Source organism: Sus scrofa, chromosome 12, assembly GCF_000003025.6.
Source record: "Sus scrofa isolate TJ Tabasco breed Duroc chromosome 12, Sscrofa11.1, whole genome shotgun sequence".
NCBI classification, from domain to species: domain Eukaryota; kingdom Metazoa; phylum Chordata; class Mammalia; order Artiodactyla; family Suidae; genus Sus; species Sus scrofa.
Window position 1 is genome coordinate 56917608 of NC_010454.4, and position 17304 is coordinate 56934911.

The following is a 17304-nucleotide window of genomic DNA, read 5'->3' on the forward strand; positions in this document are numbered from 1 at the left end:
AAACAAATAACGTCAGTAATTTTAAAATTCCAGAGTCATGAATGTTTGCAGAATTTCCGTCTCTCTCCTTCTCTATCTCGGGTGATATTTTTGTCAGATGTCAGAACGGCTTTTGCTGGGTTCCCGGATGGGCTCTCCTTTCCAGCTGAAGAACTGAAGGGCTGTTTCTCAAAATCCATGAATAGCTCTTCCCTCTCAGGCTCCACCGTGAGGAGCGCCGTAAAGGCTGGTGCCGTCGTACCAATCCCAAACCATTATTCACTCCTAGGAAGTTCCAGGGCCCCATAAATAAACCTGGGTAGACTATTGAATTCATATACTTTAAAAAAATTTATGGGGGTAGCACTGATGTACAGTGTTGTTAGTTTCAGGTTTATGGCAAGTGATTCTGTTACATGTGTATCTATTCTTTGTTCCCAGGTAGGTTATTGCAAAATATTGAGTGGACCCCCCTGTGCTGAACAGTAGGTCCTTGCTAGTTATCTATTTAAATTCATATTCTTACGTAAGGTAAGCCCAGCCTGGCAGGTGGTCACAGATCAAAGGAAACGATGGTAAGAGTTTGTGATCCTTCTGCAAATAAACGACTTAGTACAGGTGAGGGAATTGATCTGTTTTGCAAAATGTCTATACAAGGATCGCAACTCCTAGGATCTGTAAAAATAAAAAATAAATATGTGGAGCTCCCACTTCAGCAGTGTGTTAAGAATCCAATGACAGCGGCTCGGTTCGTTGCAGAGGTGTGGGTTCAAATCCCAGCCCGGTGCAGTGGGTTAAAGGATCTGGCATTGCGGCAGTTGTGGCGTAACTCGAAGCTACCGCTGGGATTCAGTTCCTGGCCTGAGAACGTCTCGATGCTGCAGGTGCAGCCATAGAAGAAAAGTTTTTAATTAAAGAAATAAATGTATGTGAGCACTTCAGACACACGTGAGGTCAAATCATAGCCCTGCCACTAACCAGCTGGATGATCTTGGTCCCACTGGTTCACCTCCAAGCAGGGCTTTGGGAAAATATTTTTTGCAGGCTCCTGTCTCTATAAACAATTTAATGAACTCAAAGTCAGCCTATCAGCACCATTCTGGCAGCCAGATAACACACCAGTTATAGGAAGTTATCAGTTCACCAGGCTGGAACCAGCGCTGGTCATGAGGTCCTGGGAACAACTTACTAGGCTGCAGTTCTCGAGTTCCCTGGGGACTGGTTGAGCCCACCCCAGGCTAGAGGGTTACAGAACCCTGCAGAGCGGGGGGAAACAGCCCAGGAAGTGGTCAACCTCTCTGACCTGGGCTCAGAGCACTTCATCCAGATGGTGCTGCTGGCCTCCACGCTTCCTGGAAGACTTAGAAAGATTTGAGCACCGTCATCCAAAGCCCAGAGGCATCCCTGAGGTGTGTCACCTGGAGTAGAGCCCGTGGGCTAAGGACGGTACTTTCTCTGAACCTCCGTTTATCATCTCTGTCTGTAAGATGAGAAGGAAAAGCATAGCGACTTCCGGAGGCTATGGTGAGGGTTAAGCGAGATGATAACACGATTCAGATCCCTAGCGCAGAGCAAGCGTTTACTTCGTGGCAGCTCATATTGTTGCTGCGTGTGTCTGTACGCAGCATGCATGTCGCAGCTCAGATTCAGAACCCTTTGAGGGCAGATGTGTGTATCGGCATTTAACACTTAACTCTCGTCTCCGGCAGGTAGAACGGTATGTCCAGCTTCAAACTGCCAATCAGCGAGCCCAAATAGAGCCACCACAATAACAAAGAGGACCCAGACCCTCTCGAGTCACTAGTTCTAGCTTCACAAAATTCTATCCAAGCCCATATTAATTGCAAGGTTTTTTTTTTTCTTTCAAATAGGGCAAGAATAAAACTTCCAAAGTCTAAATGTCTCAAACCTGAATATTGTTTCCATTATGACAGTTCAGTTACGCATGGATCATTCCATATGCGTGTTTCCAGTGGCATCTTTGGGAAAAACTCAGATGCTGGCCAGTGCAAAACAGGAGTGTGACTGCAGCGTCCTTGGCAATGGCTTCTCCACCTGCAGGACCATATCCAGCCGTGCGGCCCTGACTGTATACAGGGACTGCCTGGCCTGATGAAACTGGAGGTTGTTGAAAGGATGCTGGCTTTCTGACTGCTTTGGAAAGGCTCTGGCTATTTCCACCACAGGGAACAGTCCTTTCCGAATGATCACCAGGCACAGGCTCTAGCGTGTCGCTCTTGTAGAGCCCTTGGAAGCATGCGAGGTGCTTCTCTGTGCCTCAGCTTTGCCTGAAAATGGGTTAGCTGGTAGATGGGGCACGATTATCCGCGTTGCCATCACCACCACTGCCATGACTCTCCTTTTGGGGGCACTTGCCACATGCCAGGCTCTGTCCTGAGTGCTTCGTAGGTATCTGTTTACCCACTGGATGCTCTCCATCCTTTTGGGGGGCTAGATATCCCCATCTTACAGAGGAGGAACCCGAGGCACAGAGAACAGAGAGCCGAAGTAACTTGCCCAAGGCCAAGGTCTCTGTACGGGTAGTCACAAGGGGGCCAAGGAATTACATTCAGGCACCTGACCCCGGAACCCACATCTTTTGCCATAACTAACCATCGTGACCCCGCTGCCCCTGAACGTAGGAGGAAAAATTACACCACCAACAGCTCCGTGGTTTTTTTTCTTTTTTTTTTTTTGCTTTTATGGCCACGCCCATATCATAGGGAGATTCCCTACCTACACCACAGCCACAGCAACTCGGGATCTGAGCTGTGTCTGCAACCTACACTTAAGCTCACAGCAACGCTGGATCCTTAACCCACTGAGTGAGGCCAGGGATTGAACCCGTGACCTTATGGTTACCAGTCGGGTTCGTAAACCCCTGGGCCGCAATGGGAACCCCAGCTCCATGTTTCAACAACCTTTCCAAACCCAACCCTCTGCAGACATGCACAGGATCTTCTAGAACTCTCCTTTGGTCATTTTTAATAAATTTTCTTTCAAACTCACTGGAAGGTACTCCAGTTAGTTTCATGTCTTGAAAGGCTTCAATACACAGTTACCGTTCTTTAGCTTTAAACAATCATGTAACAAAATCCCAGGTTTTATGGATTTTTTTTTTTTTTGGAATGGGTCAGCACCAAGGTCAGTTCATAATAAAGAATTTTCCAGAAGAAAAACAGAAATTGGCAACGTGCTCTAAGAAAATACTGCCTGAGCCAGGAAGCAACGAAGAGCTGTTTAAATTTTCCCTGACCCGAATCCTGACCACCCAGGGGAGTAAAGAAAACACCTGTTGAAGGCTGGGCACGAGGATACCCAGAGAGGGAAGCTGAGCAGGCGTCTGAGTCACCTGTCAAATCAGAGGCTGCGTGGAGAGCTCAGGCACACAGAAGCCTTGAGACCCAAGACCTGGTCTTGCTTCTGCCTGAGGGGATAATTTCCTGCGAATCAGAGAGCCCCTCTCCTGCGTCAGTTACTTCAGCTGTCAAAAAGTGCCTCTAGGAGTTCCCGTCGTGGCGCAGTGGCTAACGAATCCGACTAGGAACCATGAGGTTGCGGGTTCGGTCCCTGCCCTTGCTCAGTGGGTTAACGATCCGGCGTTGCCGTGAGCTGTGGTGTAGGTTGCAGACGCGGCTCGGATCCTGCGTTGCTGTGGCTCTGGCGTAGGCTGGCAGCTACAGCTCCGATTCAACCCCTAGCCTGGGAACCTCCATATGCCGCGGGAGCGGCCCAAGAAATAGCAACAACAACAACAAAAGACCAAAAAGACAAAAGACAAAAAAAAAAAAAAAAAGTGCCTCTAATAGGAGTTCCTGCTGTGGTACCATGGGTTAGGAGTCTGAGTGCAGTGTGTTGGGTCTCCGCAGAGGCATAGGTTTAATCCCTGGCCCAGCGCAGTGGGTTGAAGGATCCAGTGTTGCTGCAGCTTCAGCTTGGGCCACAGGTGCTTGGATTCAGTCCCTGGCTCAGAAACTTCCGTATGCCACAGGTGTGGCCATAAAAAAAATTTTTTTTAAATGCCTCACATAAGTCATAGAGTTGCTACAAAGGAGAACACACATGCAAAGGCTTTATAAAGTTAAAAGTGCATTTGAAAATAGTGCATTTATGGGACAGGAAAATGTTATGCCTGGGGAGGGAAGAAGAGGTGGAACACAGGATTTGTGAGGGCAGTGAAACTACTCCGTATGATCCTGTTATGGTGAAACCATGTCATTATTCAGTTGTCCAAACCCAGAGAACGCACACCACCAAGAGTCCACCAACTTATAGCCTGTGGACTTTGGGTGATTATGACGTGTCGGTATAAAATTATGTTAACAAATGGACCACTCTGGTAGGGTGTGCATAACGGGTGAGGCTATGTGGGGTGGGGTGGGGGGGCGCTTTCTCTCAGTTTTGAACTGAAAACTGCTCTCAAAACCAAAAACTCTTGATAGGAGGTCCCATTGTGGCTTAGCAGGTTAAGAATCAGGACATGGGTTTGATCCCTGGCCTTGGTTGCTGTGGTCTAGGCCTGCAGATGCAGCTCCAGTTCAACCCCTAGCCCGGAAAGGTCTATGTGCTGCAGGTGCAGTCATGAAAAGAAAAGAATGTCTTAATAAAAACGAATCTTAGCAAAAGGATTGCAGCTCCTGCCTGAACATCAGTTGGGTCTCTGTCTGAGAGGTGCAAGAGTCCATTTCTATCAAACTGGCCTATCTGTTCAAATCATATTCATAAAGAGCAATTTTGCTTCAGAAGCATTTAGTGGACCTGAAAGTCCCTTGAGTATCTGCTGAATTGAATCTTTTTTTCTTTCTTTCTTTCTTTTTTTTAGTTTCCTTTTACTGAGAGAGCCTGGGGTATCACTGGATAACTAGTTTCTTGCCGTGACTTTTTTTTTTTTTTCTTTTTTTGGCCACACCCAAAGCATGTGGAAATTCCCGGGCCAGGGATTGAATCCAAGCCACAGCTTCAACTTTTGCCGCGGCTGTGGCACTGCCAGATCCTTAACCCGCTGTGCCACAGCAGGAACTCCCCATCATGACATTTCTTTACTGTTGTCATCGCTGGTTTGAATAGCTCTTAGGGGTTTCCCCTTTTCAGCCACTCCCACTCGGAATGTACTGTCATAGTCAGGTGTCAGTTTTAGCCTGTTCTAGCTCCCTGACTGCGCCAGGGTGGTGGTGACCCCAAGGGAGAGAAGTGTCCTTCCTAGACTGTGTCCCTTACAGCTGAAAGCTCTCATCCCCGACTCACAGCCACGGATACATGGGGGGACATGCAGATGGGGTTTGGCAAGCTCTGGAGTGATTGTGGTTCAAGAAGCACCATTGGCCCTCTCCTGCCCCCACCCCCAGGATGGGGCGTCTCCATTCTTCAGCCATAATAGGCATCCTCGGGTTAATGACTCTGGGAGAACAGGATATGTAAGGTCGCCTGAAGCCAGTCCGGGATTTATGGGCCTCCATTCTGTTTTCTGGGGAGCAGGGGAGATGGGAAGCAAAGGGAGGAATTAGGAAACAGAATGTGACCAGTTGCAACTAAAAAAAAAAAAAAAAAAACCAACTATTTGGGAAAGAAAGTCAACTCCCACATCCGATCACACTTTATGAACCAAAAGCAGTTTCATTATCTCTGGAAAGCGCCTAAGGTTGTCGGTATCGGGCCCCGAATGGAGTGAATCAGAACAAAACAGGCTACACCCCCGGCTCCATCCAACCAACCCCTGTTGTCACAACTACTTGAAAACCACCGCTGAAGATGGCCTGGCAGATAGAAGGCGTGTAAGGTGTAGCCCTGGCCCTCAAGACATGTAGAATATATTTGCAAGAGAAAAGGGAAAAAACCAGAAACATTCTTCGATGTACAGTGATTCAAATACACATTATGTCAAAGGGCAGTTCATTTTGAGATGAGTAAGACAGGAAATTCGTAGAGTCAAACTTCAGGGTTACAGGTAAATGAAAATGGCATTTATGTCCCCCAATAGGCTAGAAGCGAGTGGAAGGATTTTCACATTAAAGAGTCATTGATGGAGTTCCCGTCGTGGCTCAGTGGTTAACGAATCCAACTAGGAACCATGAGGTTGCGGGTTCGATCCCTGGCCTTGCTCAGTGGGTTAGGGATCCGGCGTTGCCATGAGCTGTGGTGTGGGTCGCAGATGTTGCTGGATCCCTAGTTGCTGTGGCTGTGGTGTAGGCCGGTGGCTACAGCTCCAATTCGACCCCTAGCCTGGGAACCTCCATATGCTGTGGGTGCGGCCCTAGAAAAAGGCAAAAAGACAAAAACAAAAACAACAACAAAAAGTCATTGATGAGAGTTCCTGCTGTGGTGCAATGGATCGGCGGTGGCTGTGTCTCTGGAGCACTGGGACGCAGGTTCGATCTCCAGCCTGGCGCAGTGGGTCAAAGGATCGGGTGTTGCCACAGCTGCGGCATAGGTCACAACTGGGGCTCGGATCTGACCCCTAGCCCAGGAACTCTGTGTGCTGCGGGGAGGCCAAAAAAAAAAAAAAAAAAAAAGCTGAAAAAAGCAAAGAAAAAAATGCATTGATGATATATGCTCCCTGACAAATGCAAGGCTCCTTGACAAGTATATGCAAGATACAAACCCAGCAAAGCAAGGCGTGTGTGATTAATTCTGCCGGGGGCTGTCAAAGAAGGTTTTCTGAGCTGGGTTTTGAAGTATGAGTAGGATGCCTCTAGACAGAGCAAAGAAGAGGCATTCCAGGGTAAAAGGAATGAGAGCGGAGGAAAGAGAAAAGGCTCAGTGTTTTTAAAATTCTTTGTTTGGCACATATACAGAGTAGTGGGAAGAGAGGCAGGAAATAAAATAGGAGTTAATGGGGCCAAGTTACCATCGGGCTCTCTGTGTGCTCCTTAGAATATGGACATTACCCTTCGGCAGCAGGGAGCCAAAGAAGGATATAGGCAGGAAGCAGAGGGATCTGCTTATGAGTTAGAAGCATTTTGATGACAACATGAATTGGGGCAGAGAGAGACTGGAAGGGGGGAGAACACTCAAGAAACACTTGGAGTAAACCAGAAAGAACCCAGGGTGGAGGGAGCTTGAAGTAAGGAAGAGGCCCTAGGAGAAATTTAAGGGGTAGATTCAGGAGGTATTGAGGAGAATGGACGAGGCCTGGTGACAGATTGGGGGTGGGGAGAATGCTGGGGCGTGGGTGGGGGCCTCCTCCCAAGCCGGAGACTCGAGGGCTCCTTTCCCGTTCGCTCCACTCGAACTGAAGGAAAAGGCGTGGGTGTGTAGGGAAACCCGGGCAGAGGAAAGGCGGGTTAGGTTTTGCACCTGTTGTCTTTGAAGAGTTGGGGGAACAGTGGAGACGACATCTGGATACGTGGGCAAGGACCCGCAGTGCCTAATCCTCAAGAGAATCTAGAAAGGCGAACACGGGCATGTGTCTATGGGGCAAGCAGGTAATTGTCATCTCGGTGCCCCCGGAGCATAGAAAAATTGAAGGGAGTTGAAGAATTTTCGCCACGCCAATGGCAGCTATCCAGTAACCAATGACAAGCATGCATCCAGCTGGGTACCACACACACTTCCGTCTTCCACATCCTCCACGGAAAGCATCTCAGGATCTTGGATGTGCCCAGGGCCCCAGGACACCATCACTGCGTAACCTCAATGCCAACCAGCTTCAGAAGTCCTTAGAGTGGCGCTGGGGTGTCTGGTGTGAATCGATTCAAACACTGGGGGAAGGCACGTTCTCTGGGTGGGATTTACCCTCCTCCCCCCTTTGAATGTCAGAGCAGCAGGCAAAGAAGCAGAGGAAGAGGCCAGACCACCCGTGCATGCCGTTTAACCACGGTGCCCTTGACCTCTAGCAAGATGGACCTCAGGGTCAGCCAACCCAGTGACTCTACATCTGAATCATCACATTGGATTCCCTTTTCCTGGGCGGGAGCTGGGATACAGTGAAAGAGAGGAGGGAGAGGTGAGAGGCTTTGCTGGCAGGCAGGGGGAGAAGGAGCCCCGACAGATGCTTTCAACTGAAATGACTTTCTTTACCTCTGTTTACTTTAAAGTCTCTGTTTAAATGAGGTGAGAGGCCGTTTGTACTCAACGTGCGTGAAAGGAAACAGGCTTTAGGAAGAGGGTAGCTCCCCAGAGTTCCATCTGCGATGCCATCGCTAGCGGAAGAATGACCTTGGATTTCTGGGGTGCTGGGAGTCTGCGGATGCCCTGCCACTCTCTTCCAGTCTCCTGGAGGGCCTGGATCATCTCTCCTTTATCTCTATAACCTCTATAGCACTAGAACACAGGCCGCACTTGATAAGTATTTCTGGAATTGAAGCAAATTGATAGGCTGAGGCCACATTCCTTAAATAGGTAACTTGGGAGGCCAGATTTCACCCTCCCTCCCAGGATCGAGATGGAGCCCGTTGAGATCCGAGCACAGATTTCATCACGGGGGACCCCAAGTGGGGCCGCGTGAGTCTCCCTGTGCTTGCTCACAGGGTCCACTGGCCCCAGAGATGGATTTACCAAAAAGGCAATGAAGCTGAAGCCCCAGGCTCCCCCCACCCCTTGCACCAGCCTTGTAGGTGCTGGGAATTCTTGAGCATTCTGGGTGGGCAGAGGAAGCCAGGATGCAACTGGGAAGTGTTTCTGCATCACCATGTTTCTGAAGGGGCCCACGAGAAAGGGGCTGAATCTTCCATGCTCTGGTCGGTTGTAATCCTGTGTCCCTGTCAAAGGCAATACTCCTTGTATATTACCCATCATATTTCTAACTTCGCATCATTTTTTAAAGGGCTGCCAGCTGTACGAGGCTCAGGCCCCGCACCCTGGATCTGCCCCTGTTGACTTATACTGTATTTTAAAGTCTTCCGAAAAGCTACTGATAGTCTCTCACACTTTCACACGCCAACACCTTGGTCGTATATATGCACAGTGGAATACTACACAGCCCCCAAAAAGAATGCAACCATGTGCCATTTACTACAAATGTGGATGGACCTAGAGATGATCGCCCTCAGCAAAGTGAAGGAAGCCAGAGAGAGAAGGACGAATACTGTATGAGATCACTTATATGTGGAATCTAAAATATGACACAAATGAATGTATCTCTGAAACAGAAGCAGAGAACAGCCTTGTAGTTGCCTGGGGGGGGAGCATGGGGGGATGGATCAGGAGTTTGGGATTAGCAGATGCAAAGTATTACATGGAGAACGGATAAACAACAAGTTCCTACTATAGGGCAGGGAACTACATGGTTGAAAACTGTTGCACTTGGAGTGGATGAGCAATGAGCTCCTGCTGCACAGCACAGGGAACCATATCCAGCCTCTTGGGGTAGAACATGATGGAAGACAGTATGAAAAAAAGAATGTGTATATATATATATATATATATATATATATATATATATATATGTAGGACTGGATCGCTTTGCTGTACAGTAGAAATGGACAGAACGCTATAAATCAACTATAATGGAAAAAATAAAAATCCTAAAAAAAACCCTATGATAAATCACAATGGAAAAGACTATAAAAAAGAATGTGTGTGTGTGTATATATAATTTTATATATATATAAATTTGAATGACTGCTGTATAGCCAAAATGAGCACAACGTTATTTCTCAACTGTACCTTATACGTTATAAATCAATTTAAAAAAACCGGTATGTTGAACATGTATAACCTGGATTTCCAGTTTGTTAAAACAACTGGAGGGAATGACTCGTGTCTCTCCCCCCGCCCCTCACAATGGGCTACGGTCCACTAGAGCCAGGTCCTGGCTACCCCACGTGGACCAGCCTCCCCGCCACATGCTCTCTCATCTCTGCTCCTGTCCCCTGAGTTTGCAAACCTCTCTTTATACTGTGTGTCTCTCAATACTTGCCAGCGTGCCTTGCTCAGACCCCAAAGTGCCTTTCCAAAGAATGGATGGAAGAGGAACAGATGCTGCCCTGAAGCTGCCCATCGGACACGCAAAAGAAAAAGAGAAAACAGACAAGGTGACACCAAGAAGTCGGGATGAGAAGATGAAGAGACCCGGGAAATCAATGGCGACCTCGGCCAAGGCGAGGACGTGGAGTTCGGAAGGGGGGACGGGGGGGGGGTCCTGAGGCTGCATAGACGCGCTGCCCTCTGCTCTCCACCTGTGCCCTGCGACCCATCAGCTGAGCTCAGGCTGCCCCAGAAGGCGGTCCTTAAGGGGTCAGAGTGCATGCTGACCACCCCGAGCTGTGCTTTGGACTCAGACTTACAGACACAGTCCCTCCCCGCCGGCTGAAGACCAAGGACCACCGCTGTGGAAGGCAGAGAAGTGACCTCAGGGAGGTGCAGTCTTGGGGAGCCCTGTCCCCTTGGGTGGGAGGGGCTGGTGATGTGACCGATGACACTGCCATGAGCAGGGGACACTCTGTGGCTAAAGTCAAGAGGTTTTTTTGTTTTTTGGGATAGAGTTGCTTTATCATGTTGTGTTAGTTTCAGGTGTACAGCAAAGTGAATCAGTTCTACATATACTTATATCCATTCTTTTTCAGAGTCTTTTCCCAAAGAGGTTATGACAGAATATTCCAGAGAGGAGTTCTCACTGTGGTACAGGGGATTAAGACTCTGACTGCAGCAACCCCGGTCACTGTGGGGGCACGGTTTCAATTGCCAGCCCAGCACAGTGGGTTAAAGGATCCAGCATTGCCCAGCTTCAGCATGGGTTACAGCTGTGGCTCGGATTCAGTCCCTGGCCTAGGAACTTCCATATGCCGGGAGTGTGGATTTATAATGCTGTGCCGATTTCGGCCATGCAGCATAGTGACCTAGAAAAACAATATATAATATTCTTTATATTTATATTATATATTCTTTTTCTCATACTGTTATTTCACTTCAATGAAAGTGAAATAACATAGAATATATATAGATAGAATATATACATTCTTTTTCTCATACTGTTATTTCTCTTCAATGCCCAAAACCCTTCTGGGACGTGAGCGTTTCTAACCCCGTTTTCCATGAAGACGCAGAGCGTCTCGAGGGACTTTAATTACTCCAGGTCCCAGGGGAGCTGAGATTCAGAGGATGACCTCCCCGATCCTGGAAGCTCATGTCTCTCCCCTCCATCCGTCACTTCTCAGGCTCCCTCTAGGCCTGGGAGTAGCGAGGACCAGCAGAAGTGCTGCCAATCAGATTGCAGGCCGGAGGCTGGGGGCCGCTGGGCTGCATTAGCCTGCCGCTCCCAAAGCCCAGCAGAATCAGAGATCCATTTCCCTAGGGAAGAGCCTTTCCAAGTTTCAAAAAAAAAAAAAAAAAAAAAGCCTGCCTAGAGAGGGGGAAGGATGAGTCCCTATACAAGCATATTTATATCCATAGATATTCCACGCCATAGGGGGTATGAATCCCAGAGGGCAGATGTCACCAGCTACATGCTCCGATGGGAAAATTGAGGAGGGCTAGGTTACCAGCATTTCCCAAACGCACTCAAAAAAGAAACTATGCTCCCTTACACACACACACACACACAGGCTCTCCTCTCAGGCCTGCAGAGGGAAAACAGTCCACGCCTGTCCAGCTCATCCAGGTCAGGCAGACCCTTCCAGTTAGCGCTGGCTTCAGCTGTTTTCATCACAACTTTCACTGAAACAATTCTCTGCCAAGTTGTCGTGTGCCTCTCCTGAGCCCTCAAGAGCAAAATCTGCTTGGCTTTTTTTTTTTTTTTTTTTTTTAATATTGCTCAGAATCAGTTTTTTCCTCCACTCAGATAATTCATTAGCATTCCTTATCCCAGGCCTCTCTTCCCTGCAGGGCACCTCCCAGCCACCGGCATTCCAGAGCTGGCCGGGCTTCTTCCAGGCTCCTGGGCTCTTCCCAAACCTCCCTCCACTTCTTTTCATTGCAGGGCAGGAGCCTGGGGCTCGCCAGAGAGCAACAACATGTGGGTAGAGTAAGAGATCCCTCTGTGCCCCCTGATGACACAATGCCCCTTCCCCACTGTCTGAACCAGGAATCTGTATGTTACATCACATAGCAAGAGGTGTTAAGGCTGCACGTGGAATTAAGCTCGATAATCAGCCAACCTTGCAACAGAGTTTATCCAGGTGGGCCCAATAGGATCACAAGCATCCTTCAACGTGGGAGAGGGAGGCCGAAGGGAGAGGGCAGAGCCATATCACGTGATAAGATCTTGCCCCACCTGCTGGCTTTGAAGATGAATAGGGAGCCAAGAGACAAAAACCATGGGCGCCCTCTAAAGCTGGAAAGGGCAAGGAAACAACTCGCCCCTAAAACTTCCACAGGGGAAAGTAGCCCTGATAATACTGTGATGTTAGCCCCGGAAGATCCGCTTTGGACTTCTGACCACCACAACCGCCAAGATAATAAATGAGCATCATTTGAAACCACTGGAGTTTCAAACCACTAGGAAAATAACGCCCTCTATAGGAGCCTGTTACCAAATGACAGATACACTCAGCATATCTCATCGTCCTGCAAACAGGACTCCATCCCCAAGGGGAACGCGGGTCGGATTCCTCTGCCTCCTTTCTGACACATCAGGAATTCAATGGCCTATCCCGGAAGACCTCATTTACGCGAGCGACTGGTCCGATTCAGAGGGAGGACTCAAGGATCCGGGGCTCTGGGCAAGGCCCGAACTCAGAGCGTTGGAAGTCGTCCCATCAGGTCTTCATCTGTCACCGCCTGAGCTTTGCAGGGTTTAGCGCTCTCAGACACACGCCATAGATGGTACTGGAGGCTCACGTGCATAGCAGGTTGCAAAAAAATCCAACCCCAAACTATGTGTGCATAGAGCTTAGTTTTCATTTTCTGTGCGGCCCCAAGGACACAAGATTCTTGAGAGCGGGGTCTTTGTTTTATTTACAGATGAGCCTATCACACCTGGCACATTCTGGATGCGCAGTCACTCGGTGTCGTATTCGGGACGGATTTTCCCCTCGGGAGGGAGGGACTCCCTCGTGGAAAAAGTCTTTGAGCCTTGCCGAGCGGAGCCCAAACCCAGCTCAACATCCCTCAGCTCCAGAGACCCTCCCTTCCAGAGTTCAACCCAACTGAGAACCCAAAAGGGCTTCACAGTGTCCCAGCTGGATCTGCGGACACCCTGAGCAAAGTTTGTCCAAAAAGAGCACATCCCAGAAAAATGAGAGGCGTTTCGTTTTCTCCGCGGACGTGTATCCAGGTTTGATGCGGGAGCTGGGAGATGTACGCTCCATCTCTGCCTCCCTGTGCAAACGGACGGGGAATGTAAGGACCCTGGTTCCTGGGAAGCCTCTTATTTTCAGGGGTCCAGCCTCTCTGCAAAGCGCCGTCGCCGGGAGTTCGCGGGCTGGCAAGTCCCTTCCCGGGATGGGAGACGCCCACCGCCCGCCTCCCGCCTCCCGCCTCCCGCCTCCGGTCTCTCACCGCCCGCCTCCCAGGAGAGGCCCCGCCCCCGGGTCACCACCCACCCACCTGGCCCCGCCCACCTGCCCCCCCCGCCCACCTGCCCTCTCACCTGCGCGCGGGGCGCCGCGCGGCGCTCCTCCCCTTCCCGCGGCCCGCGGCTCCGCCCCCGCGCGCGCGCCCGCCGCCTCCCCGTCTCCCCCACCCCGCCGCGCCGCTCGCCGCAAAGAGTTAAGCCCAGCTCCCGGGACTCCTCCGGCGGCTCCGAGTCCCGGGCCCGGCTCGCTGCTCCTGATTGGCTGAGCTCCTGTCAGTAGTAAAAAAGGATCAGATAGCAAACTTGGGACCTTCATAAAGGCGTGGTGGGGATGCTCGACGGGCGCGGGCAGCCTATGACATCAGCCGAGCACGCCTGGGATGCCGCGGCGCCCCGCCAGACTCCGAGGAGGCGCAGGGCCCCGCCGGCGGAGAGTGGAGTAGCCCCGCACGGCGAGGGGGGAAGCCGCCACTTTGCCGGGGACCCTGGTTTCGGTCACTGGCTGCCGCTGTACTCCTACCCGAGGGCGCTCGCGGAAAGTTGGATGAATTCTGGGTTGTTAACTGCGGTCAGCTGGGCTCCCGGGAGCCCGTTGCTGGTGGAAATCAGGAGGCATCTGGCCAAGGGGCCAGCGGCTCGCGGAGACTCAACATGACACTCCTGGGGTCCGAGCACTCTTTGCTGATTAGAAGCAAGTTCAGATCAGGTAGGGCTAAGCACTTAGCATTCCTTCTTCAACTTTTCCTCTCCTGCACGTCTCGGCTCCAGTCTGATCTCCAATAAATGCTTCAAAGCCAGCTCCTTTAACTCTGTTCTCCAGAAGCACATTTGGGAAGTGAAGAATTTTACTTGTTTGGGGGTGGGGGGGTGGGTCTTTAATGTCGTCTGTTGCAAACGCTTTGGGTTATAGAGCGCGGTTTTTGTTTGTGAAAAGGCCAGTCGTTTGATTTCATGTTTTGTCTCTGTATCTGTGAGCAGAAGTTTTGAAAGGGTCCGTCCGAAAGGAACAACCTTGAAAGTGAGCAAATAGGGGACTTCATGCTTCAGAGCTGCATGGTATCAGTTAGAATTGCTGAGAAGATGGACCTGGTCTTGCATAGTAGATACAGGGGTCACTGCAAATGTAGCTAATCCAAACAAATGTATTTCCCAAAAAAGTCACTTGGGGGAAGTAAAAATAGCAAATTTGGAGCACACCAAGTATTTAAAATGACATCACTGTAGGAAAAAAAAAAAAAAAAAGTCCAGTGCCACAAATATTTTTTCCCAAACCATCTGATATTTATAAATGGAGACTTTTCCCCCAAATTTCTGTGTTAGTGGTGATAGAGAAACTTCTCAGAGGACGCTGTGTGAAGGTGAGTGGAGAGGAGACAGGGCTTTCACTACCACATGAGGGGTTGGTACGGATGTGTGGGCCTCCCCATTGAGACCAGGAGGCTTCCTAAAATCCTTCTCAGTAGCTCTGTGCAGAATATTGGTTTTATAAAAGTGGTAACAAACTGCTCGATAAATACATGGTTACAACTTCTGTTTAGATGGTGGGTTACTTTCTGTGAATTCTGATGGGCGCATTTCTGTAGCAGGTGTTAGAAGGATGCTGGTGTAGTTTGCTAAGTGTTCCATAACCCCTGCCCACCCCCCAAGGGGGCCACTCGGCGTTTCCCTTGGACGGATGTTATAAGAAACGAGAAGAGTGGATGCTGGAGAGTAAGGTCCTCTGAGACTTCTCTAGGAACTCCTGGCTTTTAGGTGTCTGTGGGGTCCACTGGCGATTTGCTGTGGCTCTGTACCGGGTCAAAGCGAGATGAAAACTTGAGGACTTAGGCAGCCGTGAGTCTCAGCGCCCTGAAGATCCAGGGCAAGTCTGCCAGATCCTGCATGGATTAATCTTTCCCTTCCTTCCCCGGTGAGGTGAGGTGGTTGGCCTGTTAATCCACTAGAGACTTCGCCTCTGCTTTGTAATTTGGTCGAAACCGCAGGGCAACACTGCCACCTTTCTGAAGAAGAGAGGATGTGGATTTATTTTTGCAAGAAGCTCCGCTCATTTCAAAGGCTCCCTTGCCAGTTTCCTCCAGGGGCAGAGGAGGGGCTGGTTTGTCTCAGTAGGATTTGGTGATGTACACTTCGTAGTAGAGTTGCGAAACAGACCCATCAAACGAATGCTTCCTTCAGCCACAGTGCAAAGGAAGACGCTATTTATTCTGTTCCTGTATCAGTGGGTTGGCGGAGCCTGGGTGTCTCCAGGGTGGACCCCGCAGACCTGGACCCTGGAGCTCTGAGGATTCCAATTGCAGCCTCACGTTGGTTTTGGTTTTGGTTTTGGTTTTTCACTTGGACGGGCTTTCGTGTCACAGGAAGGGTTGCTTTGGGAAAAGATCTCAGAGCAGCCAGAGGCAGGTGCAACCCTCTACCTTTGATAGACAGGGGAGCTGGGTCTGGAAACGGACACAGTCGTTTCGTCAGCCGAGATGCAAAAGGTTGAGAAATCTCCTGAAAGATACAGAAGAAAACAAGCCAAATGTAAAACTAAGTAAATGTGATATTGGGCACAGTGATTTTCCTTCCTGGCGATAATTACAGCCACAGCCCGGAAGTCCAGCTGGCAGCATGCAAACAGGAGGGTCTCTTCCGAAGGGTCCTGGGTTTATTTGGCGGCCAGCAGTGACTAAAGAAGGCCTCTTCTCTGTTTTCATTCCCCACCGCTTTCATTGCTTTTCTTCTTTTCTTTCACAAGCTACTCAACATGTAAACTCATAAAACTCTATCTCACTGCTTGTGTTTGCTGTGATAGGAGGTTCTGGTGTGTTTCATTTAAAAGATTTCAAAAAAAAAAAAAAAAAAAACAAGTAAAATGCAATTGTTCTCTGAGCATAGCAGGACTCCCTTTGTGGTAGGGCTGGTTTATAAGGGATCAGATAACTGCTTCGACTCTGAAATTGACATGTTTGCCCACAGCTTCAACTAACTTTCTGTGTTCCAGTGACCTTGGTATTAACTGCAAAGTCATGCTACCAAGCAATAAACATGAAAGTTTACCCGGACAAACATGATACAGACTCATCTTACTGGAGAGCCTGCAGGGTTTCATGACCAATTGTGTGGTCCTAGTGCCAGACTCTCTGGCTTTTTAGCAGAGACCTTTATTTACCAGCTATATAACCTTGGTCAGTGACCTAATTCTCTCTGCCTCGATTTGCTTCATTTGAATGATGAGAATGATTATAGAGTGGCTGTGACTATTAAATGTGATGATACAAGTAGAGTACTTAGAAAAATGTCTGGCACTTAGGAAGCCCTCAAAAAATATTGTTCTCTTATTGATATTTTTAGGCAACGTGACACTGGGTTTTTCAGTTCTCTCTGAATCTCGTGGCTTCATCTGTATATGTCAAGCTTGTACTAGGATGATTGCTCAAACCCTATAGAAACTTTTAACGGTTCTCTAAAACCATAGAGATTGGGAACAAGCAAAATTGTGACTGGGCTGTGTGACAAGTGGACATAGGTGGTTTACGTAAATGCAGTCATTGCTGATGCTTTTAAACAAACCACATTTTATTGTTTTTACTTGTCTTACTGTTGTTATGTCAATATCCTTAATCGGTATCACTGTCAGTAATTTTCCCAAATACCATAATCCTGTGTCAATAAGACACAAGGACACACACACACACTGTGCACAAAAGATCAAAAGGAGAGAGAGGTCTGTTAATGGGTTTCCCTTCTAAAGAACTATTGTGGGAGTTCCCTGGTGGCTCAGTGAGTTAAGGACCTGGCTTCATCACTGCTGTGGCTTGGACTTGATCTCCAGTACTGGAACTTCCATATGTTGCAGGTGCACCCCTCCCCCCAAAAAAAAGTTTCAGGAAAACTTGTTCTAGCCAAATCTTTTAGGAATTTCTACGAAATGGAATCAGAACAGGAGAAAGCTA

At 49.1% G+C, this 17304-nt stretch overlaps 1 protein-coding gene and 1 long non-coding RNA gene across 2 annotated transcripts in view; one reads left to right on the top strand and one right to left on the bottom strand.

Moving 5' to 3' along the window:
- Positions 11639-13498, bottom strand: LOC110256113. The gene is made up of 2 exons (XR_002337384.1): positions 13445-13498; positions 11639-13173 (listed from the first exon to the last, which is right to left on the bottom strand). It is a non-coding gene; the product is annotated as an uncharacterized LOC110256113 (long non-coding RNA).
- The window catches only part of MYOCD (myocardin), a 97631-nt gene continuing 94347 nt past the window's right edge, over positions 14021-17304 (top strand). Inside the window, 1 exon segment of the mRNA NM_213745.1 lies at positions 14021-14075. Coding sequence (NP_998910.1) covers positions 14021-14075 — 55 coding nt within the window.